At 39.2% G+C, this 24,276-nt stretch overlaps 1 protein-coding gene across 1 annotated transcript in view; it reads right to left on the minus strand.

Moving 5' to 3' along the window:
* CNTNAP2 (contactin associated protein 2) overlaps positions 1-24,276 on the minus strand; it is a 2,220,467-nt gene that overhangs the window by 1,539,404 nt on the left and 656,787 nt on the right. Inside the window, exon 3 of the mRNA XM_070460949.1 lies at positions 23,391-23,501. Coding sequence (XP_070317050.1) covers positions 23,391-23,501 — 111 coding nt within the window. The remainder of the gene's footprint in view (positions 1-23,390; positions 23,502-24,276) is intronic.

The following is a 24,276-nucleotide window of genomic DNA, read 5'->3' on the forward strand; positions in this document are numbered from 1 at the left end:
AAAGGAGGCAGAGTATACTGTGTTCTGGAAAAGAAAGGCTACCCCTCGGGTTCCATCCTCTTCAACAGACAACGGAGCTCCTTACTTTAAAGAAGCTCTGATTCTGTTCCCTAGAGTTGTAACCCACACCCTACCTGCTCTTCTTTAGCTCCAAAGCATTCTTCCCAAGACCTCTCATATGGCTGAAATCCAGCGCTGGGCCAGAGGCTGTACTTACCCCAGCGGCCTGAAGTCTGGAAGAGGTACTGACTTTCCATCTCAGACACCAAAGAGGAACCTCAGAACCTTGTATGTCCCTAAAGAATTTCTAACACGAAATAGCAGCTACCTGTGACTTCCCTGGAAGTCCAGTGGTTAAGATTCTGCATTTTCTATGCAGGGGGTGTGGGTTCGATCTCTGATCCAGGAACTAAGATCCCACATGCCACATAACAATAACCAACAAACAAAAATAAAACTGCTACCTCATTCTGTCTCTGACATTATTGCTTTCCCTGATACGCTGAGGCTGCCATGTGAGGTGGTATTAAGCACTTAGCTCTCGCCCTAACCCTCCAATTATTACAATTCTGCTGTCTCCCAGCCACCACTTGGCTGTACTGAATTTTGACTCTTCCCCAAGGATTAATGTCACTGCTTGTTGTTATACACTGCAAATCCCAAGAATCAACATTCATGTAGAAATAGGCTAACCAACATATATGGCTACCAGGTACTTGACCTGTGACCATAGAGATTACCATCTATTTCAGAGAATGAGGAACTAAATTTAAAATTTTTATTTTCATTAATTTAAAATTACATTTAAAAACTGATACTCAATTCAGTTATTGTTAGGTATTTTCAATATTCTGGGCACAATTTGGGTATGTGAGTCTAGCTGTCCAAAGGTACATTTTATGAAACTCAAATGTAGATTAAGTAGTCCTAATGAAAATTTAGCTTCTGAACTAAGATGTGCTATAAAAGTGGCATATATGCCATCCTTTAAGGATTTACTATGAGGAAACAAAACATCGAATTAATAATGCTTATATTGATGACATGTTGAAATGAGATTTGGATATTTTAGATTAAAAAGAACATCACAAAATGTATTTTACCCATTTCTTTTTATTTTTTTCCATACGACTATGGGATAACTCAGTACACACGAGGCTCACTTTATATTTTACTGGATGGCACTGCCATGGACTGTAATGTGGGTGCTGCCCTTTAGAGTCAAGCACTGTGCAGCCTACACAAAATCAGGCTTGTTGACTTTATCAATGACAGTGATCCCTCTGCAGCTCTGAGATCTGTGCAGTAGTAGCTCAACATCCTTCATCCTTTACGGTTCTAGAGAACCACTGTCCTCATTTTCCAGAAACAGTTTCCAATGAAGCAAACAAAAGTCACGCAAATGTTTGTCCATTGATGTTACTGCCACCAGGTTCTACTACCTTCTAGCATTTCTTACTGTCATCTACTGAGCTCGTGATAATTCACCTCGTTTCTTGAAGACTTTAGAATCTAACTCAGTTTTCCTGGTGAACTCAAGATCCATCCACATGGTATCTTTGCTGAATATCCAAAATAACAGTCTCAGGCTTTTTGACATCCTCACCTTAGGTGATTTTTCATACCCTGGTGATCTACCACCATGGCCATACTCTGGACTTAGTCATTCCTCAGATGTCTGATTTCTCTGAAATCCTATACTTCAATAGCTGACTATCTGGTTGTAATTACCTGTTCTAGTTCTTCCCTGTCTTTGGCTGTATTATTCACAGTGTTTGGTTGCTAAGAGACACCCTCATCATGATGCTTCCCCTTTGTCTCATGCAGCCTGCTTGGAACTGCTCACATTATCTACACAGATGTAATCTCAAGGACTCTTATCTGAACATACTTAAATTCCTGATATCCTGAACTTCATGTAATATACCCACAGAACTCAACCTAACTTTCTTCTCTCTTCTACTCCTACATGAATAAGCACGGCTAGAGGAAAAATGACACATTTTTACAAATCCATGCCTCTGTAAGTCACGAAATTGATGATCTTCAACACATGTGCCCTTAAGTGTATCTACTAATATTACAATAGTTTTGGTTTGAGTTCTTTATCATTCCTTTCTATAAGCTTTCCTCTCTCTCTCCCTCTCTCTCTCTCTCTCTATATATATATATATATATATCAGCAAGTTCCTCAATCCTTCCCAACCTACTCATAGAAGAATTCTCCTTAAACATTACTGAGAAATCTAAATTATTAATTGTGATTGTCTTTCACCTCTTTTCTTCTTCTCTATTACTCTTATTATGTGCTATGCTTAGTCACTCAGTCATGTCAAACTCTTTGCGACCCCGTGGACTTTTAGCCTTCCAGGCTCCTCTGTCATGGGGATTCTCCAGGCGAAAATTCTGGACTGGGTTGCCATGCCCTCCACCAGGGAATCTTCCCAACCCAGGGATCGAACCCAGATCTCCCACATTGCAGGCAGATTCTTTACCATCTGAGCCTCCAGGGAAGCCCAAGAATACTGGAGTGGGTAATCTTTCCCTTCTCCAGGGGATCTTCCAGCCGAGAAATCAAACAGGTGGGTTCTTTACCAGCTTGTATAGCCACACAGATTCTTACCTTTCTTCTTCCAGTGCATGCTCAGTCAGTCAGTCGTGTCCAACTCTTTTAGATCCCATGAAATATAGCCAGCCTAGCCTCTATGTGCATGGAATTTTCCAGGCAAGAATACTGGAGCAAATTGCCATTTCCTACTACAGAGGATCTTCCTGACCCAAGGATCAAACCCGCATCTTTGTGTCTCCTGCATTCACAGGGGAATTGTTTACCACTGAGCCACGGTGGTGCTATGGTAAAAAACCCACCTGCCAATTCAGGAGACATAAGAGACACAGGTTCGATCCCTGGGTCAGGAAGATCCCCTGGAGGAGGACATGGCAACCCACTAAAGCATTCTTGCCTGGGAAATCCCATGGACAGGGAAGCCTGATGGGCTAGGGCTACAGCTGATGGGGTTGCAGAGAGTCAGATACGACTGAAGTGACTTGGCATGTGCCACCTGGAAAGCCCTCTTCCCCCCAGGATCAGAGGATAATTGTATCCTTTTACACTCAGTTTAGGTTCAACTCTTGTATCTGTATTTACAATGAACAATATCAATACATATAATAATACACAAAACAATCTCCATTTTATGAGAGCTAACCTTGTTCTGGGTAACGTGCTAAGGACATTACAAAAATTAACCTCATTTATACTTATAAAATTTTTACGTGGGAGATATTATTATGCCCATTTCATGTATGAAGAAACAAAGTGGAGAGATGTTTAATGACTAAAATTATGTAGTTAATATAATCTAGGAGCAAGTTTCTAAGGTCTCAATTAATCTAAAAGCCGCATTCTTTAACAGTATAGCATAGAAGCTCATGACAGACCCCTAGGATCTCCGAAACCTTACTCCGTATGTTGTGGAGTTTCTTGTCTATACTTTTAACTAACTTTCCACTTTCTTAGGGCTCTTTATCCTTTCCCTGACACATTCTATCTCACTCATGCTAAAGAAGAAACACATCTTGGTCACATTCCATCTCTCATCTTATCTAATTTTTCTTTTATCCCCAAATTCTGAAAATATAGTCTAAATGGGCTGTCCCCACTTCTTCAACTTAAATTTATTCTTCTTTCCACAAAACTTTGGGTGCTTTCACTCAAATTCTACTGAAACCACTCCCAAAAATGGCATAAGTGACCATCATCTTGACAAATATACAAGATCTGCTCTTCATATTACAAGACCTCTTTGCTGTGGTTGACTTTTAATTCTCCTGATCAAAAAGACACCCCGATTCTCCTTGGCTTTCTAATTTTTCTGTTATCTCCAAGTTTCTGTGAAGGCTTGCCCGTCCTCTAATCCTTAAACATTAAGCTTTCTTGGTGTTCTGTGTTCAGTTCTTCTAACTCTCCACTAAATAACTGAAATATTTGCACATCTAACATTTCTTCAGAGACCATGGGCACCCAACATCATATTAAAGAGATGTTGGATTTCTATCTTGAATTTTCACTTGGTATGAGTAAATGTGAATCCTCAAATATCTCCCTATATCACCTCCCTTTTTCTTCTTTAACTGTTTGCCACAGTCAGAGGCAAAACCCTCTTATTCACCAAAGATAGAAACTTGGGCAGGGATCTTTTATTCTTGCTTCTTTATAGGTGTGTGCATGTGTGTGTGTGTGTTTCCCTCTGTCTCCCACTACCATTTCCTTATTCTTTTTTCTCTGTAGATGTTTTAAGAATTTATCATCTCCCTCTTTTTAGAACTGTGAACCAAGTCTAGTTATAAAATCACATGGAGGGATTTCCCTGGCAGTTCACTGGTTCAGATTCTGTACTTTCAATTCAGAGAGTGTGGGTTCAGTCCCTGGTCAGGGAACTAAGACCTCGTATACCATGGGGTTTGGCAAAAAATTAATAAAACTAAAAGAATAAGATGGAAAAGAAATGAAGGGCAATGTCATCGGAAGAATAGGAAAGGAGTGGAAAATTTGTATGAGTCAGATAAGGCTTCTAGAAGGTGGTATCATTTGAGTGGGAACTTGAAGGAATTGAGGGTGATAGTATTGTGAACAAAATTTTAAGCCACAACAACAGCAAGTACAAGAAACAGCAAGGTGGGGCTGTGTGGCTGCATAGAGGTGAGAGATCTTCGGGTATGCGGTCAGAGAGATGATGAGTAGAAGAAGAAAAATGAGGCAAGAGCTTATGGGTCCTTATAAGGTCTGTGGCGGTTTTTATCTGAGCGAGACCCAAGTCTGTTGGAGAAATTTTAAATGGAAGAATGGCAGGTTCTTCTCTGATTTTCAAATGATTATGGTGCTACTGTGTTGATAAACTGTCTAGGGCAGTGAGAAGGGGCAATAAAAGAATCAGGGAATAAAACTGAAAGCAAGCACTATACAAACAAGACAAAATAGAATGCTGGACTAGCTCAGGTGTTAGTGGGGATATTGTAAGAAAGGATCAGACCCTAAATCTCTCTTTCTCTTTTTAACTGGGGTGTAGCTGCTTTACAAGGCTGTGTTAGTCTCTACCACACAACACAGTCCACCAGCTATATGCATACCTAAATCCCCTTCCTCTTGGACCTGCCTTCCCCACCCCATCCCACCCCCTAGGTCACCACAGAGTATGGAGCTGATCTCCCTATGCTATATAGCAGCTTCCTTAAAAGTCTATGAGGTATCATCTCACACTGGTCAGAACAGCTTTCAGTAAAAAAAAAAATCTACAAATAATAAATGCTGGAGAGGATGTGGAGAAAAGGGAGCTCTCTTGAAAGTTGATGGGAATGTAAATTGATACAGTCACTATGGAGACCAGTATGGCGGTTCCTTAAAAACAGAACATAGAGCCACCGAATGTTAAATCTCTTTTAAAGGTAAGAGCTGGTAAGCTTTGCATGTGAGGTATGAGTGAAAGAGAGGAATGATGGGGGATGTCAAGGTTTCTGAACCAGCTGGAAGGTGGAGTTCCCATTTATTGAGACGGAAAAGATTCTGGGCCAAGGTTGGTTTACAAATCAGGGGTTTTGTCTTGCTCCCTAGCATGGCAATCAAGGACCCGACCTCTGTCCATCTGAATCCATACATTTTGCCACATGCTAACTCTTGCTTTAAATTCCAGCAAAACCAAATTACCAACTGATCCTCCTTTAACAAACAATCTTTCTGATTTTGATATATGGGATTATACTGAACTGTTTAAATGAGATTCTACACAGTAAATTCTATTACAACTTTACTTCCTCAAGAACTATTCCCTGAAGTCTCCTCAGCAAATTAAACCATCAGTGCTCTATGATGCCAGAATCATCTTCGTATTTATATAATTTCACTGCCACACAGTGGGATAGTCCTTTCGCAATCATCATGTTCACGCCATGCCCCCAGTTCATTTCCTCAGTCAGCGAGCTAACGAGAAGCTCATTGTTTTACATAACACTAAAACAAGGAAATCAACCCTGAAAATTCACAAGAAGGACTGATGCTGAAGCTGAAGCTCCAACACTTGTATCACCTGATGTGAAGAGCCAAGTCACTGGAAAAGATTCTGATGCTGGCAATGACTGAAGGCAAAAGAAGAAAGGGGAGGCAGAGGATGAGATAGATAGAATCACCAACTCAATGGACAAGAATTTGAGCAAACTCTGAGAGACAGTGGAGGACAGGGAAGCCTGGCATGCTTCAGTCCATGGAGTCCCAAAGAGTCGGACGCGACTTAGCAAGTGAAAAACGACAATTAGAAACAAGTTGGCATTGAACAAATATTTGAGTGAGGCGAGTATATAAGGAAGGAAAGAAAAGAATGGAGCAAAGAGAGGAAGAGGTAGTTTTGTCTCTTCTCCCAGAAAACTCTCAATGGAGTAATGGGGAAAAACTTTTTAATAAGCCCCTTCATTAAGATACATGCCTATGTCCTTCTGATTGACACTCATATGTCATCTAAGCCTTTTCTAAATGTGGAGCTCAGGACATTCACCAAAGGGCTTCAGACAAACAGGACCTCTCCTCACTATCCCATTTGATAGCTCCTAAAAGGCTCCCTTGTCAACTCTTCAGATATTTAAGTCCTACACGGAAATGTATCTGTAGTGGCGGTGGGTGCTCAGTTCAAAGCATGTTTATTGACTTGCTGGACTCCCTTATCCCTTCTAAACTGAGCAACGTTTCATGTCTTATTTTGTTACTTACTTAGTCTTCTCTGTTAGGACATTCCGGATTTTGACATGTGTCACTGCGAATTAGAACTACTCGAGAGGTCCATGATTGAAAGAATCAATGATGTTATCAGATCAGAGTCCATATGACCATTCTAACAGAATTGGTCCTAGTCCATTTGTTCAGATGGCTTCTTTGAATAGCTGAACGGACCATGTTTGCCTTCTTTTGCTGGAGATATAACAAACCTTAATTAGTTAAAATTCGGATTTGCATGCAGCTGACAGGGTATTTTTTTTCTTTTTACAGTTGTTTTGTGCCTTCTTTAAGATACAGTATGTGTTAGTAATAAAGAAAAATAATGATTGTCAATGCTCTCTCCCAGTCTGAATAACTCAGAGTTACATAAGTGTTTATGAATAATGAATGTCTAATTGAGGTGTCTGAAATATGAATAACTGTACTATTCCAGAAGACAGTGAGATGTAGAATTCTCATTCGGCAACAGGATTTTTATGTCCCCCTCTCTGCCTTCTGCTATTCCCACTGTTGGGTGTGAAACTAGCACAGATAACACTTCAGAGCTTCTGAAGGAATCAATCTCACTTTTTTTCCCCATACCAGCTAAGCCATCCAAACAAAGAAAACAAATGGTCGAGTCTTTAGTGTTTTCTATGTTCTGCGAATGGCCGGCAGTGTGTTCGGGCCGGTTAATTTGGGAGATCTCTGTGAGTTGAGAACAAAGTCACCCTTAAATCTTGATGAATGCAATACACAGAAATAGAATTGTAGGATTTCAGATGTTAGTCTCAGTGAGAAATCTATTTGAATGTAAATTGTTGGCATTCCAGAAGCTGATTAGCATGTTTCAGACCTTTAATAACACATCCTGCCTGTCTACCTCTCCCCAGTGAATCCTGCCACTCTACTGATAAATTGCTAGGAAGAATTGATTATTTCCAAACCTATGTCATATCAATAGGAAGAATGGTTCCAAGGCCCTCACAACAAATTGAGATGGAACTACAACAAAAGGCCAGCATCTTTTCTCTCTGTCTTTCTCATCAACAGTATCCCTTGTCTCTCTGAGTCCTCCTCCCCAGCACAGAAAGAGGCACGTGGGGTCCTGGTGGGTATCTCTGGGCCTGCCCATCCACATTTCTCCTCTCTCTGAACCACAGGAAACTGGACTATGGACTAAGAAACCCTTGACCAAATCATGCAGGTTGGCAGTATTTTTACTAGAATCACAGCAGTGGGTCATGTTCAAGAAGCAAACTTAAGATGGGTCACTTGGGTGTCTGCTCCCAAGTCTGATGGCAACTGTTTGAAAGTCAGGCATTTGTTTACAGGGAGGAGGTTAGGCTATTGGCTGGTTAAGCAATTTCTCCCTTCTCCATTTGGGCTTCCGGGTAGCTCAGACAGTAAAGAGTATGCCTGCAATGCAGGAGACCTGGGTTTTATCCCTGGGTCGGGAAGATCCCCTGGAGGAGGGCATGGCAACCCACTCCAGTATCCTTGCCTGGAGAATCCCCATGGACAGAGGAGCCTGGCGGGCTACAGTCCACGGGGTCAAAATGAGTCGGACACGACTGAGCGACGAAGCACAGCACAGAACTCTTCTGTTTACTGATGCTCAGTTGGCGCTAGCCCTTTCAATATAAGGCTCAGAAACAGTATTTGTTGTTCAAAATACAAGCATTTCAAATTTCTCTTTCAGTTGTGGAAAGTCAAGCACAACAGTATAAATTGAAACCTAAAGGCATTTTGTGCTTCTCTGAAATTTTCTTTGAAGTGAAGTGAAATTGTTCAGTCATGTCCGACTCTTGGCAACCCCAAGGACTGTAACCTGCCAGGCTCCTCCATCCATGGAATTTTCCAGGCAAGAGTACTGGAGTGGGTTGCCACTTCCTTCTCCAGGGGATCCTCCTGACCCAGGGATCAAACCCTGTCTCCCGCATTGCAGTCAGACTCTTTACTGTCTGAGCCACAATGGAAGCTCCTAAAGCTCCTGAAATTCTCTTTAGAAAATTATTTTCCATCTTTCGTGATTAAGTCTTGAATTATCTGTAGAGAGGAGAGGCAACAATAATTCTGAAACAATTGGTCAGATCTCTTTTGATTTACTTATTCCAATACCTGGTATTGGAAGTTGGAGGAAAAATGGAATCGATTCCCTTGGTAGCCTCTGTAGGTTTCCGGGAAGCATGATCATTCTACCAAACAGTAACAAAATGAAAAGCAAATTCTAACAGTGCTGAAACCTTCCTTTGAAATGGAATAAACAACTCAGTGATTGAGAATGACCATACAAGGGGATATTGTTATTACTCATTCCAGGTTATTTCGAACTCATACCAAACAGAGATCCAGCTTATGTCATATCTAGTAAGATCTCAGACATTTTCTATTTTGTGTTTGAGTTTTATTCCTGTTATTCATTTCCTTTCACTTTGTACTGACTTACAGCTTTTTCTCCATGTGTGTTTTGAATATTAAGAATGTTAGTGACTTAAAAAATATTGTTCTGTCAGTTTCTAGCATATTGGTACTGCACATCAGTAGTTTTTTTTTTCTCTTATTTCAGTGCTTTTATGGAAGACAGAACGTTGCTCTCATTGCTTTGTTCCAATCTTTGGCTGTTCTCACATATATAATATTTCAAGTACAGTAGTGTCTTTTTTTTTTTTTTTTACCTACCACCTCATATCATCCAAATACAGAAACAAGATTGAAGGAACGTAGATTTTGGCTAGCTTTTGAGTTTAAGGGGAGAAGAAGGGGGTGGGTTTTTAGAAATTATTATTACATGTAAATATTTAAAGTAATGTCTTTATTACTCTTTGAACACTTAAAGCAAGATAAGAAGCATGCAAATAAATCACATAGTCAGTATATACTCAGGAGTAAAATAGAGAAATATATCTGTTTATTTTCTTAGCCTCCAGTGGGAAAAATTTACCTGTGTTCTAAAACAACTCAAAAAGTATTACAATTTTTCCTAAAGAGAAGCTCACATAGGCAGGGAAACATGTGGAGAACAGAACAGTGAGTGATTTTTGAAATCAGAAGAGTCTGTTTCAAATGCTCAGATCTGCTTCCTGTTAGCTGTAGCCATGGGCAAGAATATAAACTTTCTTCAATTTAAGTTTTCTTATCCATAAAACTGAGTTGTATTCCTGCTAACTTCTTTCCTAGGATTTTTTGTCGGGCTCCAAGGAGATAATGTGTGCATGCCAACAACTGTTTCTATCTGTGAGAATTTCCTCTGTGTTAGGCACAATTGCAGATGCTAGAGATGGTAGGGCTTGTATTTCATTCACATCCAGCTTCATGGACTCAGAGAAACAAGTCTACTACCCAAAACTGTTTACTAAGTTTTGAGATAGAAAAAAAAAAAATACACACACACACACACACACACACACACACGGTACACCTTAAAAGACCTCACTTAGCCACCAGAGATGACTTTCGGACAACTACTGAAGGACAAGCAACTTAACAAAGAGTTGATGCTATGTATGAAGAACAACCTATATAATTAAAATCTGGAGGCCAAAAAGAACCGCTGATAAGTTAATACAGTTAAGATGCGGGCTGGCTGGGGTGGGGGCAGTGGAGAAACCCTTTGCCTTCCTGGCCCCCCTGGGAAGCATTTGCCTGCCCTTCCACGGTGAAGAAGGGTCATCACTTCTACCCTGTCTACGTGTTCCTCCTGTTGGAACTATTCAAAGCATAGTTTAATCATTCTTTTCCTGGGAACTCTATTTGATCCTATAGGAAAGCATGGCCTTATCAAAGAAGAGGCTCCAATAACTACTTATGAATCTCTAATACCACAGAAACACGTAGACCACAGAAGCAATGGTTTCGACTTCCACTCTCTTTAGAACACTTGAGAAGGAACCGTAGGGAAGGAAACAGCATGCTTCATCATCTTAACAGTACAGCCTTACAGGGCTTATCTCATGTTCTAAGCATCAGTTGAAAGTAAAATAAAGCAAACAAGCAAAAAAACACTCCAATCAATAATCCTCTGATACACATGTGTGCCAGAAAATGACTAGGGAAAAATCCATAAAACATGTGTACTTACACATCATTCACACATATGCTCTGGCAAAAACCTTTTAACACAAAACAGTTCACCCTGGAGGCAGACAGTCTACCTGGCTGTAGATGTCTGGTGACATGGAGATAACAGATAAAATTCAGACAAGGACCCTCTCACTGAGATAAGTAGCATCACCCACCAATTTTAAAGTGGAAGAACAGGTACAAAAGAAGTAAATTCCAGAAGTTACTGAGGAACAAAGCAAAGCAAAATAGAAACCTACAACTTGAATTCCTTGCATTGCTAAGCAAATAAAAATAGCTAAGAAAAAGCAAAATAAAAAGTGACCTTGGAATAAAAACCAGAATAAAGCTTTCTACAATTTGTGTTTACATTTTAACATTAAAGAGGCAAGAACAATAAAAGTAGACTGTCTTGAATGTCATGGTTTATTGCCAGCAATATTCATGTCAAACATATATCTTGGTTTTAAAGAAACGAAATGAGTAAACAATGCAGATGCGGACTGCTCATTTGCAGAGTATAACAGGGCAGTGCACCAACGGAGACTGAACTGATTTGAATTGTTATTAGTGACAGCATTTTCAGAATTTGTATTGCAAGACGTGAATATAAGAGTGGGTGATTCTCGTGTTTTTATTCTTCCCAATGAAAAATGGGTGGAAAAAGTCATTAACTTGCTCAAGGTAAAAGCCAAGGGCCTATTCATTGTGATAAGCATGACCTAACCAGGTTGCTAATAGAGCCATTACTAGATTAAATCCACCCAACTGTCTTGGAAATAACTTGGCCTCTTTTTTCTCTTATTGAATGAAATAAGGGGGAGGAGGCAAACAGGCAAAAAAGCATGGAACTTTCTCTAATCATAGAAGAGGAGATACTGAAAAATAATGAAGAGTCACTCATCTATTGCAGAAGAAAGGTAATTATAGGATTTGAACTGTATTTTTCACATGTGTGGCTGTTTGTGCCGTAATCACATTGAATGAACCGGTGCTCTTGTGGAGTGCCCCTCACTGGGCGGTGACCTTCATGTGATCAGTTGATGTGAATTTCCCAGAGAGCAACTTGACGGCATGCCCTGCTCATTTCTGACCTTCCTTTCTTCCCAGAGCTACACTATGGCAAATAGGACACAGAGTGTATTCCTTATGGGCGAAACACAAGATGGAAGGACTGATAGAACATGCTTTGTCACCCAAAGGCACCTGTTACCACGTGGATGGATCAGCTAACACTGAAAACCTCATCTGTGAAAGAAACATCCTGAAATACAAGGGGCATGATTTACCAACTCAACATCATTACCTTCACGGTAACTCTTAACCATTTTAAAAGCAATGGGAGAAACCAATAGGACCATTTCTCAATTGATCTGCATGAACACACTACAAAATTGATATTTAGATGTATATATATTTACATACATATTTAGAAATGATGACAATAGCAGTTACTATGGTCACTTATTCTCTCTATTACTGTCTGGACCCCAGATGGCTACAACAGTGACTAAATAACTTGTGAAATAATTTTTTTGAAACTGAAAAATGTTAGCAAATACCCACTCTTGATTTAACAAATCATCTCCACAGAGAAGCAATAAGCCTCTGAAGTTTAAAGTGAATGGAAATCTATGCAATAAATATAATTCAATATATTTGTTCATTCATTCAGAAAATGTTCTTTGAGAGTTGAACACAATACTGTGTTAAAGTGGTTTGGGATGATGCCAAGAATTTTATTTAAAAAAAAATACTTCTGATCAGGTATAAATCAGTCACATAAATTCTCCACCTTCTTGGCAGAGAAGTGGAAAATATTAAAGTCTCTCTTTGAATAAAATTAGCAAAGAGCAAAGGGATAATTAAACATCTAATCTCTAAGCATACCCCTGGCATCTATTTCAGAATGGTTTAGAAAGAAAAAAATTCAATTTGTAGAAACTTTATTCCATAAATGTTTTCTCCCAGATATCCTGGCTACTTTCAAAAGTTATTTAGTGGAAAATACTTCTGTGCACAAAGGAAGAGGTAGTCCAGACCATGGGATTCTGTAGTGGCTCATGAAGTTTCAGACCTGGGAATTGTGATTCAACTTGGCTACAAGGTGAGGGTGTTCAGAGATGGCAAGGTCCCAGAGATCATCCCATCCAAGTTTCTCATTACAGGAGTAACATAATTAGGGAAATTAAATGAAGGGAAGAAGTAGCTCAAGGTCTCTCCAGGGATAAAAGGGAAACCTACTTCCTCTAACTCCATTGCAACATCCACAAAAAGATATTTAATCTGTCCATCTTCTCAAACTACTATTTAAGTATATTTCTTTATTTCAGATGTCAAGATTCCCAACCCCACATGCCCTAAACTTTATAAGGCAAGTGGCAAATGGCACGGTTTTCAATACTGGCTGGAAAGCAAAATTAGAACACATAATATAAATTTCACTTTAGACAATCGGGTATTAATATCGTGATATAAAGCTGCTGCTGCTGCTGCTGAGTCGCTTCAGTCGTGTCCGACCCTGTGCTACCCCATAGCCAGGAGCCCACCAGGCTCCCCCGTCCCTGGGATTCTCCAGGCAAGAACACTGGAGCGGGTTGCCATTTCCTCCTCCAATGCATGAAAGTGAAAAGAAAGTGACGTCACTCAGTTGTGTCCGACTCTTCGCGACCCCATGGACTGCAGCCTACCAGGCTCCTCTGTCCATGGGATTTTCCAGGCAAGATACTGGAGTGGGGTGCCATTGCCTTCTCCGTGATATAAAGAGAGTGTTAGAAAAGTAATATCCCAGAGTCATTTCGAAGATGGCAACTTATGACTTTCTTGGTGGCAACTAGGAGCTATGGACATGGCAAATGAGCAACTTCCTTCAGACAATTAATATTTCTTTATTTCAAATGCCTGGAATCTAAAAACTCGCTTTCTCTGAGAATAGCATGGAAACATACACATACCACTTGTAAAAGAGCCAGCACGTGAGGATTTGCTGTGTGACACAGGCTGCTCTCAACACCTTGCTCCGTGACAACCGAGAGGGGTGGGGGGGAGGGAGACAGGGGGCAGGCTCAGAGGGAGGGGACGCATGCATACCTGTGGCTGATTCTTGTTGATGTGTGGCAGAGGCCGATACAATATTGTAGAGCAATTACCCTCCCATAATTGTATTTTGTTCTATACTTCTCAGTATTATGCAATTATAATCTTTGATAATTTAAAAAAAATCTGCTAAACCCCAAATCATCATCCATCATATTCTTATCATGCAGCCTTGAAAAGCAGTAATTTTAGAAACAGTAAGTAGTGAAACTCATGGGACACAATTGTAATTCCAAGCATACTAAACAAACCCTGTTGAAAACCACTGATGTATAGAATGTTTGGCTAAATTTTATAAGAGCTTCTTTCAAAGTGAGACTGTGTTCTGCTGGCTCTGAAGATATTTCATGATGAAGAGTCTCTCTCTAGTTCCCCTAGAGAGTATCACCAAACACAGTATTTGCCTGGCTGATTTAACTGTGAAAAGTGAAAGTGAAAATGTTAGTTGCTCGGTCTTGTTGGACTCTATGCGACCCCATGGACAATAGCCTGCCAGGCTCCTCTGTCCATGGAATTATCCAGGCAAGAATACTGGAGTGGGTTTCCATTTCCTCCTCCAGGGGATCTTCCTGACTCAGGGATCGAACTCGGGTCTCCTGCATTGCAGGCAGATTCTTTACTTTCTGAGCCACCAGAGAAGCCCATAATTGTGGAAAGGCTGTGTATATATGTGTGTGTTCATAGCTTGCATTCACATCACACACCTTGGGGATTAGTACTCTATGAGAAATGCTACAAAACCAGCATATATTTCTATAGGGAACACAAAAGAAGGTATTAAAATTTCATCATTATAAAATTTGATGCCGAGCAGAAACATAGTAATATTATTTTCAAATTAAAAAGGCATGTCTAAACAAATTTATGAACATTCCCCAGTAAACATGCTTCCAGCATTCAGTAATTTTTCAAACACATATCAGTGATACAAATGTATCCGCTATTGCCCATTTAATTTTGCAAAACTCCCAGTGAAGTCAGAAATTTGATTAATATTTGAGAATTAAATTTAAAAAATAAATTAAAATTTGCTATGTTAGATGGCAACTCTTATTCAAGAATAAAAGACCTATTGATACAAAGAAGACATTTCAAATATATTTTAAAAACAAGTCAGAATTTTAAAAGATGAGGGGAAAATGATATTTCTGTTATCCCTAAAGTCCAGAACAATTATTTTTGGCTTTTCTCTGTATCTCAAAATGAATAAATATATATATTAGATTGGATTCTATAAGATCTAATTCAAATGATATATAAATAATAGTAACATAATAACATTTGAAAATCTCAGATGTCAGTTCATTTTTATTGAAAGGATTTGAGGTCAGAAAAGTAGGGGGACATTTAAGTATTAGCAGTCTAAAATTTGTGTAAAAAATCATGAAAAAAATTTAAATGTTATTTTTTATTAATCTTTCAATTATTATAATATCACTTTTATTTTATGTGACGATAGAAGAAAAACACACACATTGGGAAATACACAAAAGCTAAAAATCACTTTTTAAGGAGGCATTGTTTTTGTAATGAGAAACATTTCATTCAATCTGTTATAAAGTATTAATACATGTGGTGCCTTCTGGGGAGTTGAGGGGGATTGATCAGAAAGAGACTAATATTTAAATGCAGTACACTTTGTGTAGATTACTTCATTTAATCTTCACAATGGCTCTGCAAAATTATATAATCGATTCCATTTCAGAATACAAACAGAGGCACCATACCTGTAGAATTCCCCTGGTAAAATTATTAATAGCACTGCCATGGTCAAAAGTTCCTGGTTTGGATGATAAATTATATAACCATAATCACAGATATCAGGAAGCTGAGATGCAGAAAGTCAAAATAATTGACTAATACCATCCTCACCCTTGGTTGATTCTGTATTGGAACCTAGTTATGCATGGATACAGTCATTCTTTTTCCACTACTTGGCACCACATGAGAACTGGCAAAATCAGCAGGGCTTTGCAGGAGAGTAATTTGAAGATGAAGAAGTATAACCTGTCCAATAGGAATGTCAAATATCCTGAGAAACTACATAAGAAAAACAGTTCTCTGGAATTATTATTTTTTTCTTCTTGCTCCCAAAGATCTGCTGTTAAAATGCAACTGCTCCTACTGATACTTGGACTAAAGAATTCATACTAAAGCACAATCAATAATCAGTGAGTGGATTAAGAGAAATACTGAATAAGTGATAGAGGCTAGAGAAGGAAAAAGAAGGGAATTAGTGGAGTGGAAGCTGAAAAAAATGGCCAGGAGCATGGCAAGTGGAAACTTTAGTCTACCTCATACTAAGCCTGGATGCTGTAGTCTAAGGGAAGAGCCTTCTCACATAGATTGAGTACACGACCTGATCTGGCGGATACTGATGGCCAGGCCTGGGCAACAGAGGACTGAGGAATGGATCAGAGGCTGGAGAGAGCAGCAAGGCAGCAGCAGGAGGCGTTAATGGCACCAAGTCCTCCTGGAATCATTGTAGCCTATTCCCTAATTCATAGTGTACCAGCTACCGTTCGGGGTTTAATTCATTGTGACAGCTCCTTTTACCAATTAAAGCAGAAAGGGGAGAAGGAATAGAAAGAGGCAAAGGAGGGCTTTCACAAACTTAACTCAGGGACACGAGAACTGGCTGTGCATCACAGGAGAGAAGGCTTCAGTTCCCAAGAGCAGCAGGAATGAAGCCCGGAAGAGCAGAGAAGGTGTGGTACGATATGATGACTTGCTGAGCCACCCGGCTGCTACAGGAGGCAGTCCAAGCTGTGTAAGGGTGACAGTGTGACCTGGACAAGAGGCTGGCATCCTGCTAATTACCCTCCCGGCCAACAGGAAGCAGAGAAATGGGGGAAGCAATGATAGGGCCAAGCTAAGGCAGCAAGGCATGATAGGAATGATTTCACTTCAGTGGTATACTTGAAGAAAAGGGAAGAGATGGACTGCGGTTCTTCTTAGGATATAAGTGTGAACCATTAAGAGACTTGATCCAGTGGTGTTTCCAGATGACTCTAATAGACATATTCCTCCTCAAAGTGCTCATCACCTCTATGGCCTACAAATGCAATCTGTTCTCCCGTCCGGAGGACATAAAGGATGCACATGTTCTAAGTCGCTTCAGTCATGTCCGACTCTTTGCAACCCTATGGACTGTAGCCCACCAGGCTCCTCTGTCCATGAGATCCTCCAGGCAAGAATACTAGAGTGGATTGCCATGCCCTCCTCTAGGGGATCTTCCAACTCAGGGATCGAACCCACATCTCTTATGTCCCCTACATCGGCAGGTGGATTCTTTACCACTAGCGCCACCTGGGAAGCCCTGCCACCACTACAAGTCTCTGCCCTTGGGTTTAAGAGAGAAGGTGACAGGTTCCTAATACAGAAGGGACTATCCAAGAAGCAAACCTAAAAATGTTTTTTTCTCTAAAAAGAAAACGTCTGAGGAGCAGCAAGCAGTTCAGTATCTACTAAGAAAAAGTAAGCGGCAAAGGGATGAAAGAGACTTGTTGCAAAATTTCCATCTCTTTTCACATTCTATCTTTGGGTTAATTCCAATGCAACAGTGATAACATTTCATGGTTTTTAATCAGGAGTTCTTTCGTAACCAGATTTATTACAATCAGCTCAGGCCAGAGGAGGTGATTATTAGAATCAGAAAGGTGAGTTTCCCAGGTGCAAGCAGAAGTGAAGCAGAGGAAGAGGAATGAGACCAGGGACTTTTCCATCCTCTACCTAGACCCACGTGTCCTCAAACTTTCATCTCTTCTCTAGCATCTGCATCACTCCTCTCTGTCTTATTTATATGTGGCCTGCCATGCTTTGGGGGTTTCCCTGCTGGCTCTGCAGTAAAGACTCCACCTGCAATGCAGGAGATAAGAGTTTGATCCCTGGGTTGGGAAATTCCCCTGGAGTAGGAAACAGCAGCCCACTCCAGTATCTATGCCTAGAAAGTCCCATGGACAGAGGAGCCTGGCAGGCTGCAGTCCCTGGGATTGCAAAGAGTCAGACACACTAAGTGACTAAACCATCACCACCATCAAGATTTACCCAGCGGTTCTCTTAGTTCCTGAGTTTATGTTGCACAAATAAAACAGATATTCGGACGGCATCAGTTGAGATCGTGGGTTCTCTCCCATCACCTGTGGCTATGTGGAAGAATGACTGTCTCTTAGGGGAAGTAGACAGTAGAAAGCATGTGGAGTAAAATGTTTGGCAGAAGAAATGGTGGGCATCTCCAATGTGTTCTTTCTAACAAGGTTGTTGTGAAGATCAAGGGACATTTAAAACCTATATGAAGGTATTTTATAATCTGAAAGTACTATATAATAAAGTGGTGGATATCTTACACAAAATTCTCAAAGGTTTAATATCTGTGCTACGTTTTAGAAAGAGTAATCCATCTAATTGCTATTGACTCAGAATGACACAAGCCTGGGAAAGCGCCAGTGAATTAAGATAAATCCAGAACACAGAACCATAAGAGGTAGATACTGTTCCAAAACAAACAAAAACTCTTAAAGCAATAGGCTTCAAAAGACATGATAGAATTACAAGTGGATTTTTTTCATTTAAACATCTCGTTCGCTCCCCCCACCCCCGCCCAGTTTTGGTATGTTTCTGTCCCTGACACCAAGCGTGCACCAGATGGATCTGTATCGCAGGAACCCAAAAGCTAAACCCCATTCTGTAAACATGTGTCAATCTGTCATCTGAATGTATATTTGCTTTTATACTCTGCTTTTCTGTGTATTCATAAATCTAGCTCTCTAAAATGTATTTGAAGAATATCATTTAAATAAATGATAAAACTTGAAGCAATGTTTATCAACATAATGCTTAACTGAATTTGTTCTTTCCTGTATTTGTATAATTAGTAAATTACACTCTTTTCTCCTTTTCTGTTAGTATAAGATCTCCCTGCTTTCAAATGGTTATGTGGTGTATAAATCAGATGATTCTTGCCAATAGTCAAGTAAGAAAATATATCTCTAGCATTTCTTGCCTCCCTGACATATTCTTTATATTTTTTCTCCCTGTGGAATGCTCTGCTGCCTTTAATTTTAAGATACATAATTTTGTGCTGCACGAAAAACAAAACAATTCTTAATCACTGCTGGTCATTAGCCACTTATATCTTAAAATGAATTTCAGTCAACGTGACTCCTCTTCCAAGGGTGTCTGCCTATAAAATTTATGATGGAATAAAAAACTTTGTTTTTAATTGAAAGAACCATATGTGGATTTTTTTGTTTTCTTCTAGAGGAAGTAATCCTCCTCTCTGGTACTTGCTACCTTGATCCACAGTGAGGTTATTAACCAGGGTCAAGCTAGCCCTGCATATGGGTGTCTTTTATGTACACGCACAGGAATGGCGACATGATGAGTAGAGAGATGGCCAGTGTGTGATGGTCTCAAACAGGTAGATAATGTGGGGTGAGCTAGGGGAGGGCATTATGGGCAACTAGGCACATACACCTCTGAGAAGCAAGAGAGGTCTCTGGAAAGTAATATAAGTAAATAAACTTCCTCGCAGAACAAATGTTGGCAAGATGGGCCCTAAGTGCAAGACTATAGCACAGACAAGGCTTTTCCCCTATGAACTACAGCATCACATTTTTACCCCAACACATGATAATCTACTGCATCAAAAATCAGAGAGAAGCTGCCAAACAACTATGAAATCATAAATATTTTAAATAATATTTTGGTTTTGAAACAACTTTTTTATAGGAAATGCATTGTATTTATACTTCTATTTATATGCATGTATGCATTGGGCTTCCCTGGTAGCTCAGACAGTAAAGAATCTGCCTGCAGTACAGGAGACCCAGGTTCAATCCCTGGGTCAGGAAGATCCCCTGCAGAAAGGATTGGCTACCCACTCCAGTCTTCCTGCCTGGGGAAGCCCATGAACAGAGGAGACTGGTGGGCCACAGTCAACAGGGTTACAAAGAGTCAGGCATGACTGAGTGACTAACACTATCTACTGTAAATATAGATGCATACATTCTATAAACTATAAAGAAATCTGTTTAAAAGAAGATGAAAACATCACTCAAATCCTATCTTCCAGGTTAAAAATGAAAGCTAACATTTTAGAAGTTTAATTTCAGATACCTCACTTTACATATATGACTAGATAGACACCTCTAACTAATTCAAAGTGGCATCCTGTACTATTTTAAAGCAAAAATATTTTAATAGAACTTTACTCAAATGAGAGCAACAATAAAAATGTTGATGTTTCTTCATAAAGTGAATTAATTCTTAAAAAAACAAAAACAAAACAAAAGTTAAAAGTTATATCAACACACTTTAAGTTATATCACACTTAAAAGTTATATCATCCAGTGGCCGCCTGCTCTGAAAGTTTGTGGAGAAAAAGCATATATCGAATCCCATAGTTTGGTATTTAATATTTTAGATTCTACATCTGGAACATTTACACTCTTTCTACAACTGTAATTCCTAGCTGTCTTGTTGTTCAGTTGCTAAGTTGAGACTGACTCTCTGCGACCCCACAGACTGCAGCACACCAGGCTTCCCTGTCCTTCACTATCCCCTGGAGTTTGCTCAGATTCATGTCCATTGAGTCGGCGATGCTCTCTAACCCTTTCATCCTCTGCGGCCCCCTCTCCTCTTGCCTTCAATCTTTCTTAGCATCAGGTCTTTTCCAGTGAGTTGGCTGTTCACATCAGTACCAAAGTATTGGAGCTTCAACCTAAGCATCAGCCCTTCCAAAGAACATTAAGAGTTGATTTCCTTTAGAGTTGACTGGTTTGATCTCTGCTGTTCAAGGGACTCTCAAGAGTCTTCTCCAGCACCAATCTAGTCACGATCTTATATTTAAATGATTCACTGCTCAGTCTATCATTGGACCGTGGTTTCTTTATTCTTTTTTTCCACTCATCTCACTGTTGGTTGGGTTGTTTCATATGTATGCCCAAAGAAGTTGCACTCTTGACAAAATTTGACTTGCTCAAATTCACTAGGTATAACGTTTCATCAGTATTCTTTTCCCACAGAACTTCCTAAAAAAAATTTTGAGATTCTGCTTCCTTTCATTAAAGTTGCTTTTGATCTTTCAACATCATGATACTTCTTTTAGGGAATATCACATCCTCTTGACATCAGGAGGTACATGTATTATTTCTTTTCCCTTTTCTATGTTGTCCCACATTTATTAGTACTGGACTGGTCTGCATCATAATTATGAATTTGGATATGGCAAGTTCTCTGTTTCTTGTTTTTTCTGTCTGTATTTTTTTTGGGGGGGGGTTGGTTTAGCTTTGGTTAATTTAATGGAAAAGGAATATATTAAATTTTTCATTATTTGACATATTGAAAGAAAATTTTTGAAAACTTGTTTGGTAGCTCAGTTGTGTCTGACTCTTTGTGACCCCATGGACTGTGGCCTGCCAGGCTCCTCTGTCCATGGAATTCTCCAGGCAAGAATACTGGAGTGGGTTGTCATTTCCTGCTCCAGGGGATCTTCCTGACCCAGAGATGGAACCCACATCTCCTGCCCTAGCAGGCGAGTTCTTTATCACTAGCGCCACCTGCGAAGCCCTAATCACACAATAAAAAGAATAACTACACAGATACAGAGAACTCGTTGATGGTTCCCAGAGGCAGGGTGTTGAGAGTTAAGTGAAATGAGAGAAGGGAGTCAAAAGGCACGAATTTCCAGTTATAAAATAAGTCTTGAGGATATAATATGCAGTATGCTGGCTATAGTTAACAATAATGTCCTACATATGTGAAAGCTACTAAGAAACTAGATCTTGAAGTCCTCACTGCAAGAAAAAAACTAGATCTTAAAGTCCTCACTGCAAGAAAAAATGTTTGTAACTGTGTATAGTGATGGATGTTAACTAGACTTATTGTGGTGATCATTTTGCAATACATACAAATGCATACATGAAATCATTATGCTGTACATTTGAAGCTAATATAATGTTACGTCAATTATACCACAATTTAAAGTAACAGCACATTGAAAAAAAAATAGCTGATGAATACTACTTTTAAATCAAAGCTGTACATATATATATATATATATATATATATATTTGAAATTTATAGTCCTCTATCTTTGCCTGTGTATCTCTTTCACCAATTTTTTTTTCTGATTATGATATCTTTATACTTCCAGGAATTTTTGTATATATATTATTCTACTTTTTCCTTATGTATTTTTTTCTCCCTTTTGTTCTTTCTGATTCTAATATTTTTTTCTCTCTGTTCTGATATCCCTTCTTTCTTCCCATCTTCCTTTTTCCTCCCTCTTTGGGTTTTCTCCTGTTTTCTTTTTTCAGCCTTTGTTCATGCTTTTTCTCTCCCTGTTTTCCTTCCTTTCCTTCCTTCTTTAACTTTTCACATTTTCCCCCCTGAATTTATGATTTAAACTTAGTATCTCCTGTCTTACTGAATAAAAATTATGGTCCCTGTCAGTTAATACATATTTATCTAAGAAAATGCTGTATCTTTCCAAGTTGTCATTCATTGATATTTATACCAGGATTTCTTTGAAGCAAAAGAGTTTTAAGTTTCTGTTCTTAATTATCTTCTTTTACCCTTTATTAGCTGCTGTCCACTTTGAAATTACTAATTATAATGGTACTATGACTTTACAGTCTAAAAGTCAAATTTTACCTGCAAATATACAAAATTTTTCACATGACTTTAATAACAAAGCTAAATTCTGGGCACTAGAGGAGAAACTGCAATGAGTCATAATTTTTCATCCTGCCTTTTCAATAGAAACTAAATGTGTACATTAATAAAAGGAGAAAAAGCAGTTAATACAAACTATTCTTCCTCGTGCATGGTACATATCTTTGGAACCTATTCTTTTTAACATCTTTTTACATGATTTTCTGATTAACAAATATTTCCTTAACTCAGAATTTTTATGTCATTTTGAACTCATTATCATATGAACTCCAAAAATTCTTCCTCTTTTTTACCATCTCTATTTGCAGCTTAAATTTTTTTCTATATCACTCCACAATAGTTGTTGCTGTTTGTAGCTCAGTCGTGTCTGACTCTTCGTGACCCCATGGACTAAGCCCACCAGGCTCCTCTGTCCATGGGATTTCCCAGGCAAGAATACTGGAGTGATTTGCCACCTCCTTCTCCACAGAATCTTTCTGACTAAAGGATCGAACCCACATCTCCTGCATTGGCGGGCAGATTCTTGACAATTAACGCCACCTGGGAAGCCTTCCATAGTGGCTACAAAAAATTCTTCCATTTTAATACATCATCTGTTATTTCCAGCCCAATTTTATCAATATCATTCCAAAATAGTGGCTATAAAACAGGCTTACAGGAAGTGTGTCTATGACTGTTAACAGAAGTGGGAAGAATGATTTTGGTTGTCAGCCACTAGCTGCTGTACAATAAAATATACTTTAAAAATGCTGTGTAAATATAATATGTTCTTACATAACACATTTGTTGACAAATGAATTGAAAGTTGCCTTACCCCCTCGCTTGTTGATCTTGGCATAGCCAGGTGAATAGCTCCCAGACATAGAGGACGAGCTACTGAAAGCTGCATGGTGTAGTCCAGACACAAGTGGCTCATCACATTTTTCTGAAAAGAAAAGAAAGCCAGCTTTAATAAAGACTGAATAATCACTGACATGTTTTTGTTAAAATCACTATTGAATACAGTGAAAATTTTAAGGTACATGATACATCTAGCAAACAATCATAATTTATATAACTTAACACTGATGATTCTAATGAACCCTAGCACAATTTCAACAGCCTTCTGATTTTCAAGTTATAGCTATGATAAAGTGCATTATTCCAAAGGACCTCAATGTAGGCCTGCTATCTCAGAATCATGAATGAAGTTGTGGCTGTTTGTTTAACAAGATTTTGGATTTGGGGTCTCCTCAAAATCTTCAACTATTTATTCATTATAAGGATTCAGGATTAGAAATATGAGCTTGGAGGAGAGAAGACCAGGAGGAATAATATCCAAACTAAAAAATTAGGAAGGAGATACCAGTAAGAAAGAACACAAGATAACCACCAACACAAAAGCATTGCTGTCTAAAATTTTAGTCAGTTCTCATTACACTTGAGCAATCAGCTGCACTGGAGTTCTAATTTTTACTTGGCTTCTGTGCTGACATGAACTATTTTCCCCCCTCCTTCTTTACTACTGCTGACTCTCCCATTCCACTTTGATGGGTGGTTCTCACCTTCCTAGTGTCTATACACGTTAAAGTGCCCAGGACTCAACTCTTGGAGCTCTTCTTTGCATCCTCTTGGTCTCTGGGAGACTGCATCAGGTGCTATGTCTTATCATATTGGAATACCCCAAATCTACCATCTCACTTTGCTGATCCCCTGTTCCA

The sequence above is a fragment of the Odocoileus virginianus genome, chromosome 1 (assembly GCF_023699985.2).
Source record: "Odocoileus virginianus isolate 20LAN1187 ecotype Illinois chromosome 1, Ovbor_1.2, whole genome shotgun sequence".
NCBI classification, from domain to species: Eukaryota; Metazoa; Chordata; class Mammalia; order Artiodactyla; family Cervidae; genus Odocoileus; species Odocoileus virginianus.